The following is a 20,515-nucleotide window of genomic DNA, read 5'->3' on the forward strand; positions in this document are numbered from 1 at the left end:
TCGTAGCCACTAGACCAGCTGGAGGCTAAAAGCAGAATTGCCCTGATTGTTCCTGCCTTTGAAATCAAGAATGGTTCAAGGAGGCAAAAACTGTAAAAGCAGGTACAAAGTGTATTGTTAGAAACACCGTATACCGTGTGGCAGAGCTCACAGAGACGCAGTCTGTTTACCGAAGGCAGAGGCAAAGCAGTAGCTCCCACCCAGAGGAGGCGCGTGGGTGCGGGCGTGCTCCCGAATGAGGGGCGCACCAGCGCGGCGATTTAAACCACTTAAGTAGGACAGTTCCTCTGGGCTCTGTTTTCCTTTGGCCAATTTTCTGGTTATGTTTCGCACACCGGACCAGACCCAGGGCCCTCCCCTCTGTGTGTGCACATCTTTTCACCAAGATGCATTCCAGACAAAGGGTCATGGGACAGTTATTCGGACTTATTATATGGCCTGGCACCCCCTCCCTTTTTCACCCAGAGGGGTCTCTCTTTGTGTGTGTCGTTGGCGTCTCCCTGGCCCTGAGGATAGGGGGTGTGTGGCCTCTTGACCTTTTGCCCAGGCGGGCTTAGCCCCTCTCTGCCCCGGCCATTACCGTGGCTTAGCGTGTCCACAGAAGACAAATTCTAGTCGTTTACCTTGTGCCTGTTGTTATTTCTGTCTTGAGGTCTAAACAGGTGGCTGGCTGTAAATGTCTGACCTGGAGCTCACCTGTCTCCTGCCCCAAGAAGTATAAATAAGGGACTAATTATAAATATCCGGGGCCCAGCTGTCTCCTGCTACACACAGGAGCCAGGCCCTATGCCTCACTATTACACAGTTGAAAAATTTTAATCTTACAGAATGACTTTTATGTTCTTTGTCCACTCTGTTCCTAGATTCTCTACAACAATTACATATTGTTTTTAGCATCAGGAGAATATTAAATGTTACTTAAATTAGTGTGTTAAGACTAATATATTTAGAACAGGATATTTAAAATCGAAAGAGAAAACTAACCAGAGCATTTCATTCCTTAGCCATGCTGATAGCCACGTTTTATTTCCATGGTAAAGACAATGCTTATAAATATAAATGTTATCAACTCTTTTTGTCTTGTTATCCAGATGTAACCAGTCCAGATGTTTTTTGTTTTTTTTTTTTTTTTTTTTTTTTTTTGTCTTTTTGCCATTTCTTGGGCCGCTCCCGCGGCATATGGAGGTTCCCAGGCTAGGGGTCCAATCGGAGCTGTAGCCACAGGCCTACGCCAGAGCCACAGCAACGTGGGATCCGAGCCGCATCTGCGACCTACACCACAGCTCACGGCAACGCTAGATCCTTAACCCACTGAGCAAGGACAGGGATCGAGCCTGCAACCTCATGATTCCTAGTCGGATTCGTTAACCACTGCGCCACGACAGGAACTCCAGTCCAGATGACTTTAAGGAAAGAACCTAAAATGGATCATAAACCATAAATACAAGGAGTAATACTACTTCTAGTAAAGGTTTATTTCCCTGATGTGTTAAGTACTTCAGATCTTCTAGAATCTAAACCGTGTAGTTTATACAATTTTAGGTATTATGAAGTTTATTTATTAGTATGGTTTGTGTTGAAACCTTTATCTCACAATTTTTAAGTAATTAGTAAGATGCACACCATCTGCATATTAGATATTTTCAAATACCTGAAGGAGACAAGAAAGTACACACACAAAAAAAGGATTTTTTACCAGATATGCAGGGAAAAAAGAAAAGGAAATATTAAATTTTCATTTGAACAGAGTAGAATAAGCTGCAGGCTATGCATTCAGTTTCATAACCTTATGTTATGCTCAAGTAGCAATTCCAAGGGTATGTTTAAACATGGACTATATTTTACTTTTTCTAGTTTTACTTTTCCTGTTTGAGCAGATTCTTAAATAAAACTTTATTTTAAATGCTGCCTTCCCAAATTCTGTACGTCACTTGCCTTGTGTCATGCTTTCCCATAGCACTTTTTCCTTCTAATACCTGGCATAATGTGCTTGTTTATGATGTGAGCTCTGTGCAGGCAGAAATTTTGTTTGTTTCTCTTACTGTCCTATCCCCAGCACTTAGAACAGAGCCTAGCCTGTAGTAAGCATGCAATAAACAGATGTGTGGAATGGGTGGGTCAGTGAGAACCAGGTATTTCGTTAGAACCAGACTGGTTAGACCAGTATTTGTTTAGGTTCAGTGTCAAACAGCATATGCATATGGAAGCATTCACTTTAGTCAGCCTCTGACTCCTACATGCTCCTGGATGGAGGTACCTTCTAGAATATTTTAAAGTTACTAATTGGCAAAAATTATTTACTCCTAATTTTGTGCGTTTGTGTGTGTATACACGTGTGTGTGTGTGTAAGCATGCATACGTATATAACACACACACAGCAATGACTCCGTATCACAGTCCTCTTGGGGCATAAATGGATGAAATGCGAATGGTGGTTCTGAATAAATGGTTACGGTGACGTCAGGGAGCTGAAGGGTTTTGTCTGTTTTGACCGAGTAAAAATCTCTCCTCTCTCCTCAGATCTTAAATCTCACTCAGGCGCTGAGGGACAGGAAGAGTCCGGTGCAGCTGGTGCAGATGCCTTGTGTGATCGTCGAGCGCAGTCAGGGCGGAGGCCAGGGTCGGATTGTCCACCTGAGCAGTTCCTTCACCCAGACCGTCCACTGCAGGAAGCCATTCTTTTCCTCCTGGTAGCAGACGTCCGAGTAAGAGAAACCAACTGTGTGGCATTATTGTGTTATTGGGACATGACAGTACCATAAAGCTGCTGTTGCGAGCTCCAGTTGCCAAAACCTCAAGTAGTATGTGTCTAAACGGTTAGCTTTTGAATGTAATCGAAGTTTACAGGTTTTTAGCCAAATATTAAATTTCTTTTTCAGGGAAGAGGTGATGCATCTCCTATATCATATTTTTGTAGAAAAATTGTACTTTATGTTGATGTGAGTTGAAGAGGTAATTTCATAGTTTACACGTTCTGAAATGACTGTAATTACTCGAGAACTCCAGAGCTATGAGGTCTTTGATGACTTTGAATACAGTAACTTTTTATATGCTTTTTAAACATTGAAAAGAATGCTCATGTTAATAACTCTTTTTACATTATAAGAGGCCTTTGAGGATGAAACTGCTCTTTAGGAACTTGAATAGAGTAGTAATAGAAAAATAGGTAAGAATAAAGCAAAGTTGCCTTAATTTAAAAAGCTGCTGTTTTAGAACTTGAGTAAATGCTCCTAAAGTTACCATTATTAGGGACCAGAAAATAGTATTTTGTTTAAGTTATGGATAACCATTTTCTTTTTCGTACGTCAGAATATTTTTGGTCAATTATTTTGCTATAGTGAGGAAGAAAAAAAAAATCTAAAGATATCTCCCCATTTAAAAAAAAAAATGGAAACACTCAACTTAGACTTGAGGGGAATAATATGAAATTAAGGTAGATCTCCAGTACTTTGAAATTCCAAAACAGCACTAAAAATTCCCTTCTGTTTCTTGCATCAGATCAATAGTTAATCTGTTAGTGCCTCAGAGTACTGCTCTGATTCAGTTGAGTATTTCACCTAGTATTAAACCTCACTGAAAGGTAAATCATAACTCAGTCTGTATACTGGATTGCATTTTGGGGTCCTAGGATATAACCTCTTAAAAATAATAGCAGTATCGTAGGGTACTTGAATTACTGATGTTCTTATAATTACAGTCAACTTTAGAATATCAGCCCCAGTTAAAGAGGAACAGGACAGAGATAACCATAAAATCACTTTTATTTGATTCTGAATATCAGAATATCTGACATCCTGGGCATTTGGAGCATTTTTAACTCATCAAGTGGTTTAAATTGAAACAAGCCTAGGGAGTTCCCTCTGTGGCTCAGCAGTAACGAATCTGACTAGCATCCGTGAAGACATGGGTTCAATCCCTGGCCTCACTCAGTGGGTTAAAGATCCAGTGTTGCTGTGAGCTGTGGTATAGGTCACAGAAGCAGCTCAGATCTGGCGTTGCTGTGTGAGGCCGTAAAAAATAAATAAATAAATAAATAAATAAATAAAATTGAAATAAGCCCAATATGAAGATTTGATACCAAAGAAGCAGAAGCTTCATTTTCTCCTTAGCCTCCAAACAAATAACTTCACCACTTAGACTAAAACTGGGCAGTTTGTGGTTCTGGCCTTTTGTTTTTTAAGCTTTCTGTCCTGTATTTTTTAAAAGGAAGTGACTTTTTGGAGTTCCTGTCATGACTCAGCGGTTAACGAATCCGACTAGCATCCATGAGGACGTGGGTTCAATCCCTGGCCTCATTCAGTGGATCCGGCATTGTTGCCGTGAGCTGTGGTGTAGGTCACAGACGCAGCTCGGATCTGGTGTTGCTGTTTCTGTGGATAGGTCCGTGGCTACAGCTCCAGTTGGACCCCCAGCCTGGAAATGTACATATGCCGCGGGTGTGGCCCTAAAAGACAAAAAAAAAAAATTAATGATTTTTATGTAAAAAGTATTTCCTGAAGGTAAAATTAGGATGGTCGTTAGACTTGCCGTTCTCCTTTCCTTCCCATCTCTCTCTTGGTCTTCATGGACGAGACAAGTGAGAAAACCGCTGTCCTAGTAGAAAGCCTTGGGCAACCTCTGCTCTCCTACCTCCCCCCATGCTCCATGCTCATAATGTTGAGATAATGGAAAAAGTGACTGGAAATTCCAAACCCAGGCTACTCTCTTTAGCTAAATGCCAGTAATTAAAATGTGCCTTTTGAAGATGTGTTCTTAATGGGATCAGTGGTTATGATGGGGGTACTGCTTTCATAAAACATTTTTTTTTCAGTATTTTGAGAACTGCTTATATTAATTTTTATAATAGAAACTTCGTAAGTTGCTACTGTTTTATATCCTACAATTAAAATAGTGTGGAAATATTTTTAAATGGTCTGACCAGACCAGAAAAGTAAAGTTGAGATATTTAAGATGAGATTACAAGTCAAGTACAGTGATTATTTTTGTAAATTTTCATGGACTTCATTCTTATTTAAATATTGTGTTCATTTTTTCAGTGAGTATATTTATAGTGTCAAACATGGTAGACTAGAGGTAATAAAAATCATTGTCTTAAGACTAGATTTCTCCCGAAGTGTGTATATTGTCTATTTGGAATGTTTGTGAACACACTGATAAGTGATGCCAAAATATCATTTTCGTACTTCATGTGTTAGTAGTAAAGTTTAATTCTTTATCACCCCAAAGGATGTATTTAACTGAAATCTTTATAATTCAGTTTTTTTTCAAATACATGCTGCCTTACTCTCCCCCAATTTTGTCAGCAATTGAAGACTGTGGAAACTTTTTTTTTCCAGTCTCGGGAAGAATTCGATTCACAACATTTCTTTTAAATTTAGAGTTTTGTACTAATGGAATTAAAGCCTTATTAAAAAGCAGTGGTGATGATTTCTTTGATCGGGTTACATCCGAAATCCTTCTACAGATACAAGAAGAGACAGCCAGCATCTTATGTTTTATTGTCTTACCTGCTTTGCCACAGTTGCTCGGGCAGCTGTACAGAGATGTGGCAAAGATTCTCAGTATTGCTTTGTTCCCGAGCCTCTCTTGCAGTCAGGCTGGGGCCATGTGACTGAGGTCTGGCCAGCGAGATGTGGGGGAAAGGGGTGTATGTGCCTTCCAGACCTGGCAGCAAAGCTCTCTGCGTCACAACCGGTGGGCACTGTTGACCACCCTCTCGTCTTCCCAGTTCTCCATAAACAAGGATTCACAAAGCAGCCAAGGCACGTGAGTCAGCTTGGAAACCTACCAGGAGAGTGTGCTGACTGCACTGGGCTGTGCAACATGAGCAAGAAACAAGGGCTCGTGTTTAGTCACTGAAATTTTGCATTCATTCGTTAAAACTTACCATAGTCTGGTCTGTCCTTGGCATTGCAGTATAAATGGAAACATACAAATCGCTTTAAAATAAAAAAACCAATTATAGGAGGCCAGAGAGCAGCAGCGGTGGGTAGTTTTTTAACCTCAAATCCCCATAGATAGGCTATCAAAAGAAATATCACAGTGACACCATCTTCACTAAAATTAGGTGATGGAGTTCCCTGGTGGTCTAGTGGTTAGGATTTGGCACTTTCACCACTGTGGCCCAGGTTCGATCCCTGGTTTGGGAACTGAGATCCCACCTCACACCACTGCAGAAAAAATGAGTGATGGACTATCCCAGTGGATCCAGAAATGAGCAGTTGGGGCTAAAACCATCAATAGCCACAAGATCCTAAGGGAACAACAGCTTTGGAGGAGTGAACACAAGGAAAGTGAGGCAGACTCGTGGGGGTCCTGAGAGAGAACCCAGAATCTGCTGGCATGTGCTCAGCCCCAGAAGGAGGGGTCCCCACTAGTCCCAGCAGTCTCAACTGGTGCATCCAAAACACAACCAAAAGTGGGAGAGGGCCGCCCAGCATTCTGCTGGCATCTGGAAAAGGAGCCTCCATAAAGGAATGAGGTTGCCAGGGCAGCCTGGTCTTTGGGGCTCTCAGAAGTAGCTGGTGAGAGCACACGGGCCTGCAGTGAAGGGTAGAACCCATGGAGAACTCTGGGGATAGAGGAGGAGCTTCCGATACAGATAGAAGAGGAGACCAGAGGAGCCAGTTGAGAAAGTACTAGGAAGGCACACAGAAAAGCATGTTACCTAATGCTTCGTAGTAACTACAGAAGAGAGAAGAACCCTAGAACCCCCAAACCCGGAAACTCCCGGCCCACCTCAGCATCCACACAGGAATCTTCTGAAAATAATAGAAGGAAAAATATGGGAAAATCACTTAAACATATCTACATTGGACAGTAAACTTTGAGGAAACAGGATAGGAGTTCCCTAGAGGCCTGGCCGGTTAAGGAGCCTGTGTTGTTAGTGCTGTGGCACAGGTTCCATCCCTGGCCCAGGAACTTCTGCATGCTGCAGACATCACCCAAAAAAAACGAGAAAACAGGATGACAGTCTGTGTAACGTACCCACAGAAAATGAACTATCTCAGAAATATTTACAAAGCAGAGGCAAATAGTAATAGTTTTTAAAGTACTGAAGAAATTCAAGGAATGATGGAAGCTGAGAAAGAACAATATAGGAGTTCCCGTCGTGGCGCAGTGGTTAACGAATCCGACTAGGAACCATGAGGTTGCGGGTTCAGTCCCTGCCCTTGCTCAGTGGGTTAACGATCCGGTGTTGCCGTGAGCTGTGGTGTAGGTTGCAGACACGGCTCGGATCCCGCGTTGCTGTGGCTCTGGCATAGGCCGGTAGCTGAAGCTCTGATTCAACCCCTGGCCTGGGAACCTCCATATGCCGCGGGAGCGGCCCAAGAAATAGCAACAACAACAACAAAAGACAAAAGACAAAAAAAAAAAAAAGAAAGAAAGAAAAAAGAAAAAACAATATAACATCAAAATTAGAAAAGCTCAGAAATTAGATGGGGAAGCAACGGGGGTGGGGGGAGATAAAATGAGAGCCGACAGAGCTTAGAGGAGATATCAGAGTTAACAGTATGCCCCAGAAATAACCTAGAAGGAACACAGGAGCAAAGAGACAACACATCCACAGAAACTCTGCAGCAAACCGCATACTTAGTGCAGGAAAACCTACAGCGTCCTGTCTTCGTTTTCTGTTGCTGCTGTAATAAGTTACCACAAACTCTGGTGGCTTAAAACAACACACACTCATTCTCTGATGGGCCTGCAGGTCAGAAGCCTGACACAGGTTTTACTGAGCTAAGATCAGTAAACGCAGGGGCTGCGTTTCCCTCTGGAGGCTCAAGGGGAGCCCTTTCCGATATCCCGGGACCTCTCACAGTCCTTGGCTTGTAGCCTCTCTCTCCATCTCCAAAGCTGGCAACAGCGGATTGAATGTTTTGCTCATTGCATCATTCTGACACTGACCCTTCTGCCTCCCTCTCGCACTTTTAAGGACCCTTGTTATTACACTGGTAATAGTAATACATTGGTGGGAATTGGTAATTACCAGCCAGGTAATCTAAAATAATCTCCCTGTGTTAAGGCCTGCTTGTAAAACCTTAATTTCAATCTTTCTTTCTTTTTTTTTTTTTTTCTTTCTTTTTTAGGGCCACACTCGAGGGATATGGAAATTCCCAGGCTAGGGATCGAATCGGAGCTATAGCTGCCAACCTACGCCACAGCTCACAGCAACGCCAGATCCCCAACCCACTGATTGAGGCCAGGGATGGAACCTGCACCCTCATGGATATGCGTCATTTCTGCTGCACCATGACAGGAACTTCCCCTTGGTTTCAATTTTAATCTTAATTTTTACCCTTAATCTTCAATTTTAAATCCCCTTTGCTATGGAACATATTCACAAATTCTAGAGATCAGGACATAGAGAGATCTTTGGGGACCACTATTCTGCTTTCCACACTTTCTCCCTCAGATCAGTAATATGACAAGAACGCCTACTTTCACAATTTATATTCAGTAATGTACTGGCGAGCATAACCAGTGCAGTAAAGGCAAGAAAGAGATAAAAGGACTGAGAATCGGAAAGAAGGAAAATTGTTATTATTTACAGATGACATAATTATGTATGTAGAAAACTACAAAGAATCTACCACTATTTGAATTAATAAATGAATTTTGCAAGGTTTATATACCAGCATCATTAGTTAGAAGAAGAAAAATTTTAAAGATACCATTTACAGCAGCAGCAGAACATACCAGATTCCTAGGAATAAGTCTGACCAAAAACTGTGCAACTCCCCACACCAACTATAAAAAGAGCATTGAGAAAAATTAAAGATTGAAATGAATGGAAGGCAATACTGTGACTGTATCAAAACAATATCAAGATGTCGATGCTTCCAAGTTTGTCTATAATTTCAACACAATCAGAATCCCATCTGATTTTTTTTTTTTAATTGACAAGCTAATTCTAAAATGTACATGGAAGGGAGTTCCCTGGTGGTCTAGTGGTTAGGATCTGGAGCTTTCACCACTATGACCCCAGTTCAATCCCTGGTCTGAGAACAGAGATCTCATATCAAGCCACTGTACATGTGGCAAAAATAAAATAAAAGGTATCTAGAAATGTTTTGGCCAAACTGTGAGACAAGAATAAAAGTTGGAGGATTTACATGCTACCTGCTCTCAGAACTTAGAAAGCTACAGCCATCAAGACAGTGATAATTGGGGTAAAGATAAACATATACATCAGTGACACAGAATAGCAAATCTAGAAAGAAACACTGCACACACGATAAACTGATTTTCAACAAAGGTGCCAGGGCAATTCAATGGAAAGGGTAGTCTTTTCAACAAATGCTGCCATAACCATCAAACACGCTCACAGTGAACTTTCACCTTCAGTCCGTGCAGAAACCTAAATATATGAGCTAAAACTTTTAGAAGAAAATAGGAGAAAAACTTAGCGACCTTGTTTTTATAAAGATTTCTTAGATAACAAGTGGTATACAAACCATAAAAGAAAAAATTAATAACATCAAAACTAAAAACCTCTTTTTTTTTTTTGTCTTTTCTAGGGCCGTACCCACAGCATATGGAGGTTCCCAGGCTGGGGGTCTAATCGGAGCTATTGCTGCCCGTCTACACCAGAGCCACAGCAATGCCGGATCCGAGCCGCATCTGCAACCTACACCACAGCTCTCGGCAATGCCCAGATCCCCAACCCACCGAGCGAGGCCAGGGATCAAACCTGCAACCTCATGGTTCCTAGTCAGATTCATTATCCACTGAGCCTCAACGGGAACTCCCAAAACCAAAAACTTTTGCTCATCAAAAGACACTTAAGAAAATAAAATTTCTAGTCACAAACTGGGGGAAAAAATTGACAGATATATCTGATAATCTGTATCCAGAACTCCATAATATATAAAAAGATTACATGCCTCAAGAATAAGCAGTAAAATAACTCATTTAAGAAATGAACGAAAGAATTTTAAATGGACACTTCACAAGATAAGATAAATGAATGGCCAATAAGCACATAAAAAGATGCTCCCCATTATCATAAGGGAACTGGAAATAAACCCACAATAAGGAAAGTTAAGCATATACCTCCCACAGCACCCAGCCATTCCTCCTCTTCCACTCACTCAAGAGAACTGGAAGCAGACGGCTGCGTAGCAATGTCCATAGCAGCCTTTTTAGTAATACCCCAACCTGGAAATGACCCAAATTCACCAAGAGGTGAATAGATAAGCAAACAATACATCCACACAATAAAAAGGAAACAATGACTGATAACCCCAGGAACCTGGATGAAGTTCGGAATCATGATGCTTATAAAAGAAGCCAGACAGAGAGAACATGGCATATGGTTCCTTTTATAGAAAATTTTCTAAAGTGAAAAAGGAAGTCATTGTTAAACAGTCCAGTGACTGCTTGGGGACTGAGGTGGTTGGGGGAGACGGTTTGCCTAGAGGCCTGAGGAAGTTTCCAGCAATGATTTCACAGGTGAATACAGTAGTCAAAGATCATCAAATTGCACAGTTCATTGTGTGTAAAGTATTCTTCATGAGACAATAAACAATGAATTACCACTTCAGTCCTATCAGATCTAGGAAAAAGTAGGAGCCTGAGAATTGGTCCAGTCGTTCTGGAGAGCAATCCCTAGTAAAATTAAAGATGCAGATACTCTGGTAATATACGCATTCATAAAACTGGTCCACGCTGTAGTGTTTATAATACTGAAAAACTGAAAACAACCTAAGCATCAGCAGGAAAATGGGTAAGTATCTTGTGGTATACCCATACAAAAGACGACTACAGAGCACTGAAAACAAACTGTAGCCACATATCAAAATGTACACAGAAATCTCAAAAGTGTTAGGGAAGAACCGGTAAGTTGCAAAAATATTTACACACCTCCTTTATGTAAATGCAAAGCGTACCATATGTTGCTTTAAGTAGATATTTTTCTTTCTTTCTTTTTTTTTTTTTATGGCTGCACTCTTGGCATATGGAAGTACCCAGGCCAGGGACTGAATCCGAGCCATAGCTGTGACCTGCACCACAGCTGCAGCAATGCCGGATCCTTTAACTCACAGCATCTCACAGGCCAGGGATCAAACCCAAGCCACTGCAGTTGGCTTCTTAAACTGACTGGTTCTGTATACTTTATACTGCATTTATATCAAGAGTTAGATAAGAGGTTTCATTTTTATCAATAAATTCGTCATGGTAGGGGAGGAAATCCCAAAAGGCCCAAGAGCTGTGAAAACAGGAACTCTTTACACAAATCTAAAAATATTCTGTTTTATGGAGTGTGGTTAGACCTCCACCCCCATTTCTTCGAAAACTTCATTTTTTTTTTTTTTTGGCCACACCTGTGCAGCATATGGAAGTTCTCAGGCCAGGGATTGAATCGGAGCTGCAGCTGCCACAGCACAGTGGATCCCAGCTGCACCTGCGACCTACACCACAGCTCGCTGCAACACCAGGTCCTTAACCCACTGAGCACGGCCAAGAGAGAGAATCCACATCCTCGTGGATACTCGTCTGCCTTGTAACCTGCTGAGCCACAATGGGAACTCCCTTGTCTTTTTTTAATCGGTGAGTTGTTCTTGTATCTTCTCTTTTTTGATGATGATGACGACGATGAGTTAGTTTCCATTAAGCAAATGTACCAATTTGTCACAATATCGCAATATTCATGCATATTGCCATAAATGATGACAGCGCATTGCTGTGAGCTATTTTGCCTTTACTTAGTGCTTGTCCCATAAAGATTCCTAAATGTTAAGTGAGCCTGTAGATCGAACTGTGAAAATATATAGCAAAATATATTGGTCTGGGTGTTTCCTGGTGCTCTAGTACCCACACTTTCACCACTGCATCCCCAGGTTCAATCCCTGGTCTGGGAACTGATTCCACATCAAGCCGCTGCTTAAGTAGACATATATATGACATATTTGACATATATGACAAATATATGTATGTTGGAGTTCCCATTGTGGCTCAGCAGGTTACAAATCAGACTGGTATCTGTGAGGATACAGGTTTGATCCCTTGGCCTTGCTCAGTGGGCTAAGGACCTGGTGTTGCAGAGAGCTGTGGCATAGGTCACAGATGCAGCTGGGATCTGGTGTTGCCGTGGCTGTGGGATAGGCCGGCAGGTGCAGGTCCTAGCCCAGGAACTTCCATATGCTGCAGGTGTGGCTGCAAAAAAAAAAAAAAAAAAAATATATATATATATATATATATATACACACTTATATTTATATATAAATATATGCAAATATACACACTTATCCAAGCGAAGTGCATTATCAAGCATCATTTTATTCAGTAAATTTTAACCTGCTTCAGAATCTACGTAAAGAGTCCTTTGAGAAAATAAATCCTTAAGCTTGGAAGTTTTTATTCTAACCTGCAGTAATACAATAGATTTAACTTTTGTCATCTTGAAAAGCTGTAAATTAACTTCAGAGGTTTGTAACAAGGATGAAATACAACAACATACAGGTATTTCGTGAGAGGTGCGGAGCACAAATTCTGGTAGAGATTTGGTTTCTATCCGAGCAGCTGTCTGTGTGTATTAATGGCACTTTTGGATTTGGGGTTTTAGATGATGAAATAAAGCACACATCTGTGTTTATGGATTTGGATTATTGCATAAAGTTCTAGGCTCGATATCATTTTTTCCAGAGCATGGTGACAGATTTGGATTCAAAGGCTATTTTAAAATTTTCTGTTGTGTGACCTACGGGGTTGATCTGGGGTTGAGAGGAAAAGGCACCTGAGGTCACTGGGAAATAAGTAAGAGATTTATCCAAACCTGACTCCCTGAGAAACTAAGCGACATTTCAAAAGATATTTGTTCAGAATCTTAACATCGGTTCCAGCTGGGAAAATGCTAATCTGGCAGCCTGTGGCTGGTGCCTCTGCAGGTCGCCTTGTGGGTTTTTTTAGACGTGAAAATTGAAAGCATGTGATCTCAAAAAGAAGCAGCTAATCTAGTCTGTATGCAAAGAGATGTGTTTATGTTTCCTTTGGCTCCAGGAACCCTGGTTGCTCCTCAGCTCTGGTTTCACAATTGCCACGTGACAGTTAAGGCTTAAGGAACCACTGAGCTTTTCAAAAACTGCAGAAAAGTCAGCGAGCCTTGCATTTCCCCAGAGTCAGAAAGTTGTGTAAACATTTAGAGCTGATCCCCTGGCTGCAGGAACTGGTTTAACCAGATTCAGTGACGTTCCTGCCCAAATGCCTGTCACGGTGAATAAAACCGCCTTTCATCTCCCTGTGGCTTTGGGAACAATCCAGAAAGCGATTCTACCCTTCCAGTGTTTGTTTTAAACTGCAGCATTTATGGGTACTCAGGAATTGTGTTTAAAACAAGGCACTGGTTTAAACCAAGATCTCCACCGTCTTAGCATAGTTTCTAGAAATTTAGCATTGCTCTTGGTGCTGTAGGTTAGGAATTGGAAATACGTAGTCATCTGAAACTCTAGCTTAAATGCTGCTTGTTTCCTGGGACAACATCCCCCTTAATATGGTTTGAGGGCAAACATTAACGTTTCAAAAGTCTGTGGTTCAGAGAGGGCAAGTTGTCCTTGCTAACGTGGAAATTTGATATCATCTAGAGGAATGCAGTAGAAAAAGCCTGTAAGTAACGCTGGGTGAAAAGATGGAGAGAGAGCAGAATATGCCACTTTGGCACAAGGGCGATTTGGCACTGAGGGCACCTGAGAATCAGCAGATGTAAGAAAAGCTCTCTGCCCTCCCCTTATTTGCCTAAAAGCAGGACAGTGTTGAGATGCCACCTCCGCTTGCTGACTCCCTCGACTCTTAAGATGAAATTCATAGATAATGTAATCTATCAAAACATCTAATTGCAAATAAAATACACAAAATATTTTAAAATAAAAGGAATGGTGGAGTTCCCACTGTGGAACAGTGGGTTAAGGATCTGATGTTGTCTCTGCAGTGTCTTGGGTCGCTGCTGAGGTGCGGGTTCAATCCCAGGCTCCGGGCAGCGAGTTAAGGATCTGGTGTTGCTGCAGCTGTGGTGTAGGTTGCAGCTGTGGGAACTTCCATATGCCATGGGTATTGGGGGGGGGGGACCTGGGAGTTACCAGGTGGTGCAGTAGGTTAAGGATCTGGCACTGTCACTGCTGCAGCTCGGGTCACTGCGGTGACTCAGGTGTGAACACTGGCTCCAGAATTCCACATGCTGCAGGTATGACCAAAAAATGAAATGGAATGAAATGACAGTTATATAAAATTAGGTAATTATAATGTAGAGGGATCATCAGTGCCCCTGATGTATGTTCTGGAGGCTACAAGGGATGCAGGAGGAGCATCCAACCCAGTCTTGGGGCTCCCAGAAGGCTCTCCCAGAGGAGGTGGTGTCTGAACCGTCATGACAGCACTAGGTGTTAAGCAAGAGAACGGAGAATGGGGCCACCAGAGGGGCAGGCAGCATGCTCATCCCTTGAAGCAAGGACCAGGGTGGCCTCTCTGCAGAGGCTGCTGAAGGAGTGTGAGCACTGGAGCTGGAGGGATCTTGGTTGGAATCCCGCCTCCGCGCCAACCCTGAGTCATCACAACCAAGCTTTCTCAATTGCTCCCTACGTTCCAGGCACTTTGGTAAGTGTTCCACATGGATTAGCTTGCTTAATCCTCCCAGCAGTCCCTCATCCCTCTTAGACAGAAAGGTTAAGTAACTCGCCTAACGTAGCAAGTGAGGGGGAGCCCCTAGAACCAAGACCATCTGACTCCAGAGCTGACACCCCTCACCGCTACCCTGTGCAGCCTAGCCGCCGATCCTGCTTCCTCACTGGAAAGTGTGGGTAATAGTAGCTCCCCAGAGTTGATATAGAAATGAAATATTTATATTTAAGCACCAGACACATTGATAGGTGATTGTTTAAAGTTCCAATCCTTCCATTTTCAAGGGAGGAGCATCATCACCTGGAGAGCATCTAGTGTCCATGATTTTACTTACAAATCACATTTTCATTTTGCGTTTTTTGTTTTGTGGCATGTGGAAGTTCCCAGGCCAAGGATCGAACCTGTGCCACCGCAGGGCACTAATCCCATTGTGAGGACCCATCCTCATGCCTTCATTTAAGCCTAATTATTTCCCAAAGGTCCTGCTTTCAGGACCATCATATTGTGTGTGTGTGGGGGGGGGGTAGCTTCAACCTGTCAACTTCAGGGAGTTCCCGCTGTGGCATAGCAGGTGAAGGATCTGATGGTGTCTCTGTCATGGTGCGCGTTTGATCCCTGGTCTGGGAACTGCCATGTGCCATGGGTGTGGCCAAAAACAAAAACAAAACATACCAACTTCGGTGGGAGGGGGAAGAGTTCAGTCCATAGCAGTGACCCCCATCCGCAGAGGAGTCAGGATCCAGAGCCAGAAAACAGAGACTGCCATGTAAAGTCTTGGAGGATCCTTTGCTACTGGTGGTCTCCCCTGACAGTTATCCTCTTAAAGAGAAATAGATCTGTGTGCTGACTTTGGGGCAGCAAAGCAAAAGGTAGCCAAGGAGCCTGGGTTCCACCCCAAGAGCAAAAAGGACAGATAGATGGAAGGGAGCATAGCAGGCAGGTCAATAGCAGGGAGAATGGGGAGCAGGGTTAGCCAGTCCTTGACTGGAAAAGGGCATCGAGGCTTACTGGTGAACAGATAGAGCCGTCCAATACTGTGGCTATGACCACAGAGCATTAGTTGGCATTCTTGGTAGTGATTGATAGAACCGATCCCATTTCGAACTGGCTTAAGGACACAACGGAATTTATTTATTATTTATTTATTTATTTATTTGGTTTTTAGGGCTGCACCCACGGCCTGTGGAATTTTCCAGGCTAGGGGTCCAATCGGAGCTACAGCTGCCGGCCACAGCCACAGCCACAGCAATGCAGGATCCAAGCCACATCTGCAAGTTCATGGCAATGCCAGATCCTTAACCCACTGAGTGAGCCCAGGGATCGAACCCGAAACGTCATGGTTCCTAGTCGGATTCATTTCTGCTGTGCCACGATGGGAACTCCGGGAATTTATGACTCATGTAACGGGAAACTTCAGGCATGGCTGGATCTAGGTGCTCATGTGGAATCATCACATATTCCTATCTCCTAGTTCTGCTTTCCCCCTATTGTCTTCTTGCTAAGGCAGGTGCCCCTTAAGTGGTGGGAAACACTACACCAGCCACTTGGTTGCCCCAGTGAAGAGTGCTTTTGTGATAGACTGTGTCACTGGCTCCAATTTTTTACCCCTTCTGACCTATGCCCTTTGCCATATAAATTTGCAATGTTTGATCACATAACTTGCTGGAGCTGAACGAATGAGGTAGAAAGGGCAGTGATGGCTCAATCCAGGCCTTAAGAAGCGTGTCTGTTTCTCCTAGCTCTATTGTGCCCCTGTCATTTCTTATGAGAAAGATGTGCTCCAGGCTGGCCTGCAGGTTATAGCAGGAGGCTGAGGATACAGGCAGCTGAGTTCCTCTTGCCAAGATCAGCCGGTTGCTGGATGCCTGACTTAGATAAGACTAGAGAGCTGAGCCCCTCGTGTTCATGAGAAATCATCGAGGTGACAAAATAGAAAGATTACAGCTTCCTTCTCAGCCATTCCAGCAGGAGCCTGAAGTCATCTGTCCAAACCCAAGCCAGTCCCTATGGTTCTTTGTACTCGCAACCTACAATGGGCTAACACTGGGGATGGCTGTCTTTCCAAAGGAAAACTGGAGTTCTGTTACAGAAGACAGAGAAGGCAGTTAGGGACCTACTACAAAATGCTCCTCTGGCTTCACTCACTTTCTCTGCAGGAGATCTGGGCATTGAGGGTACATATTCTATTAGGAAAGCCAAGGAGTGAGACTTCCTGATCCCTACAGAGAGCTCACCTGTTTGTCCACATCTCTTGGTGGGGGAGACACCCAATTAGAGTGTGTCTTAGCAGCCTCAGAGATGCTGCTCTCTGAGATGGGTGGGTGACAAGGTCTGTCTCAGAGTCCTGCTGTGACTCTCAGGTTTTCTCTGCTCAAAGGCTTTCCTGTACAAATTAAAAACATTATTAGACAATCAAAAACATTCATAAACTACTGTCATATTTGTGACCTCTTCAGCAAAGATCCAACATATGCTATTTAACAAATATATCTGAATATCATGGGAGATTTCAACTCTCTCCAAAATTACCCCCCAAAAAATTACCCTTATTTTTGAAAACTTCAAAGTCTCTCACACTAAGGGGTGCTCCCTCATTCCTTATTTGGATCAACTTTTGTTACATTTTTTCTGTTCAGGGACACTTACCTGTAAAGGCTGCAAATCCATACTGATCCGGGCTGTTATAGTGGTCCCCTCACAGAATCAGATTTATTGAAGAGAAAATAGCTATTTCTGGTGGTATGATGTCATGAATTCAATTGCAAATTTTGTAAACAAGTCTTTTAAAGATCACAAATCTGTACTTATAAGCCAATCAAAAAAATAGAAGTGTTAACGCTAATGAGAATGATGAGGGCTTGAGACAATATTTCCAAAAACAGCATCAGAAGTGGGTCCAGGAGTTCCCATCGTGGCGCAGTGGTTAACGAGTCCGACTAGGAACCATGAGGTTGCGGGTTCGGTCCCTGCCCTTGCTCAGTGGGTTAACGATCCGTCGTTGCTGTGAGCTGTGGTGTAGGCTGCAGACGCAGCTGGGATCCTGCATTGCTGTGGCTCTGGTGTAGGCCAGTGGCTACAGCTCCGATTCGACCCCTAGCCTGGGAACCTCCATATGCCACGGGAGCGGCCCAAAGAAATAGCAAAAAGACAAAAAAAAAAAAAAAAAAAAAAAAAGTGGGTCCAGAAAGTTTCCCATCCAAAGATGTAGAAGGGCAGATAATGGTCCCTGGGAATTAGTGCTGGACAACTTGGAAAAGGGCATTGTCACCTCAAAGACCAGATGCCACCAATGCCAGTGAAGATTTGAGTGAAACCACTGCATAATATGTTCATGGAAAAGAGCAATATTTCTAAATTAATATACCTTAGTATTAAATGTGTGAGTTTAAATGTGTATGAGTACCACTGTTTTTTAAATGCTAGAAAGAGAAATTGATTATTTCATCTATAATCATACAGGTATGTGTTTACCACAATTACATGTCTTGAAATTGGGTAAATTGATTCCCCTCGCTTTATTATTTTTCAAAATTATTTTAGCTCTTCTAGTTTCCTCAGCTTTCCATATAAATTTCAGAATAATATTGTCTATATCTACAAAAACCTGACTAGAATTTTGGTAGAAATTGAGCTAAACCTGTATCTGCCCTAACCTTGGGGAGAACTGATCTCTTCACAAAGTTGAGTTTTCTAATCGATGAACACAATCTGTCTCTACACTTACTTAGATTCTCTTTGATTTTTTTCATCAGCATCTTGTAGTTTTCAACATACAAGTCCTATACATGTTTTGTCAGATTTACACCTAAGAATTTCAGTTACTTGAGCAGTTATAAAAGGTATTCTATTTTTAATTTTGGTGTTCACCTGATCATTGCTAGTATATAGAAGAGCAACAGAGTTTTGTGTGTTTATATGGTATCTTGCAACCTTGCTGAACTTAGTTTAAACCAGAGTTATTATTGTTGATTCCTCGAAATGTTCTATATAGGCAATCACGTCATATGCAAACAGGCACAGTTTTCTTTCTTTCTTTCCAATATATGAATGTCAGTGGATGTGCAACTGTAACAAGCATCTATAAACATTGTTCATAAGGTAGAAGATGACACTGTGACTCTGGAAAAAAGAAGCTGGCTTCATCAAGCGCCGCTGCTTCAGCTATGTCTCTTGGTAGCTGCTGCTGGTGAGGATGCTGCCTTTTGGATTTACAACCAGACCAAATCTTTGGTCCACTGCGAAGAGCCGTCTCATCTCTGGGCTATATTCTTAGGCAAGGAGGGTATTCACAGATGCTAAAGTGCTAAGGCAGAGGCAGAAAATAGGTGGGCTTATTGCCCCGGGTCCAACAAGTTGCCTGCGAGTCGTCCCCACCCCTACCCGACCCCGGCCACCCCAAGTCCCGGTACTCCTTAGTGGCAGTCTCTGGCCCGCCAGGGACCGATTTGGGGACATGGCCTCCGACCCAGAGGCCGAAGCTCCTCCTAGGCGCGGGGGGGCGCTGTGAATACTGCTGGTCGCGGCGGCGCTCTTCCTCGGCCTCTTTGAGTCGAACTGAGGCTTTCGGGACGGCGGCGGGAAGATGGCGGCCCCCAGGGACGAACCTGGATCCGTGGAGGCAGAGGGCAGCTCCGGTCGCCAGGGGAGCTCGGGAGTCAAGGTGGTGCTTCCCTCCGATCTAGCCACCCCCGCCCCGCTGTGTCCTCACGGTAGGTCCGCGTCTGGGTTCAGCCTCGCTGTTGGGCGCCAAGGGGGCGTGAGTTACCCCGAAAGCACCTTGGGCATTTGGGGTTCCTGGATTTTTACCTACTCTCCCACACCGAGTGTGACATCTAGAAAATGCTCCTTCTTCGGGAAGTTGGGGTCTTCCACTTCCTTAAATAAAACGTCATAGAAAAGTCCCCACTGCAGTGGTTTTGGCTCCGCGGCTGCTACAGCTTTTTTGAAGGGGCGGAGCAGGGGCAAAAACGTTGCACGTTATTGAGTACTTCCCATTGCCAAGTACCCGGCGATTTCATTTGTTCATTTACTGTTCTTTCAGTTAAATTTTTAGAAAGGGAGCAAGAGGGAATGAATTCTTGCTTAGAAACTAGACCTAGCTTTTCTCTTAACTTGCGGAGAGAGGATGTGTCCAATTCTAAAAGCTCAGATTTTCGTTGAAAGGATAACTGAGCGGCGGTGGCAAAGTGCTCAGCAGTTTGGACCTGGCCCTTGTTGTGTCAGAACTCAGACCCTTCACCGCATCTGTACTGACAAGTACTGACAATGGCTTTTTTTTTTTTTTTTTTTTCTGAAGAAACCAGTTTTCAAAATTTATTTTTTAAGTAGTCAGTGTCTAATTGTTGTGACTTTGGGAGAAAAAATTGTTAACCAGTAGTGCATTATGACAAATTGTGTGTAAAACTAAAACAAGTTTTCATTTAAGGGCAGTGGAAACTAGGAACTTGATGTAGATGACTATTTGACATATTTTTTCCTATTCGGAACTAGGACCCACTCTTCTGTTTGTAAAGGTGAACCAAGGGAAAGAAGAAACACGGAGATTTTATGCCTGCTCAGCTTGTAGAGATAGAAAAGATTGTAATTTTTTTCAATGGGAAGATGAGAAGGTATATCAACTTTTTGGATATTTATTTTTTATTTTTGATGTGCGTGCCATTCTAATGAGAATGTATGAGGTAAATCGCTTAAGAGATGAAAATACCCTGTTTTTTGGTTCGAGATACTGGAGTTTATATTTACTCTGAACTTACTCTGATGACTGACATCTTAAACTACTGTCTCAAAGACAGTTCTTTAAGACTTTCTGAGGTGTTAGTATTGGGTTTGCAAAGGTAGATTTCTCCCTAAAGAGTGCAGGTCATGGTCATTCCAGGAAGTGTTTTAGAAAAACACTTTTGGGAAA

The 20,515-nt window shown here is 42.9% G+C and overlaps 2 protein-coding genes across 6 annotated transcripts in view; both read left to right on the plus strand.

The window, feature by feature from the left end:
* Positions 1 to 5,417, plus strand: part of PI4K2B (phosphatidylinositol 4-kinase type 2 beta) — a 37,385-nt gene extending 31,968 nt beyond the window's left edge. For both annotated transcript variants that reach the window (XM_021101073.1, XM_021101072.1), the window contains one exon: positions 2,521 to 5,417. In XM_021101073.1, coding sequence (XP_020956732.1) covers positions 2,521 to 2,762 — 242 coding nt within the window. In that variant the 3' untranslated portion in view covers positions 2,763 to 5,417. The remainder of the gene's footprint in view (positions 1 to 2,520) is intronic.
* The window catches only part of ZCCHC4 (zinc finger CCHC-type containing 4), a 53,231-nt gene continuing 51,865 nt past the window's right edge, over positions 19,150 to 20,515 (plus strand). For all 4 annotated transcript variants that reach the window (XR_002346590.1, XR_002346589.1, XM_021101077.1 and 1 more), the window contains exons 1-2: positions 19,150 to 19,319; positions 20,101 to 20,219. Coding sequence is in view for 2 of the 4 variants with exons in the window: in XM_021101077.1 (XP_020956736.1) it covers positions 19,193 to 19,319; positions 20,101 to 20,219 (246 nt within the window). In the remaining 2 variants the exon portion in view is untranslated. The remainder of the gene's footprint in view (positions 19,320 to 20,100; positions 20,220 to 20,515) is intronic.

Source organism: Sus scrofa, chromosome 8, assembly GCF_000003025.6.
Source record: "Sus scrofa isolate TJ Tabasco breed Duroc chromosome 8, Sscrofa11.1, whole genome shotgun sequence".
NCBI lineage: Eukaryota > Metazoa > Chordata > Mammalia > Artiodactyla > Suidae > Sus > Sus scrofa.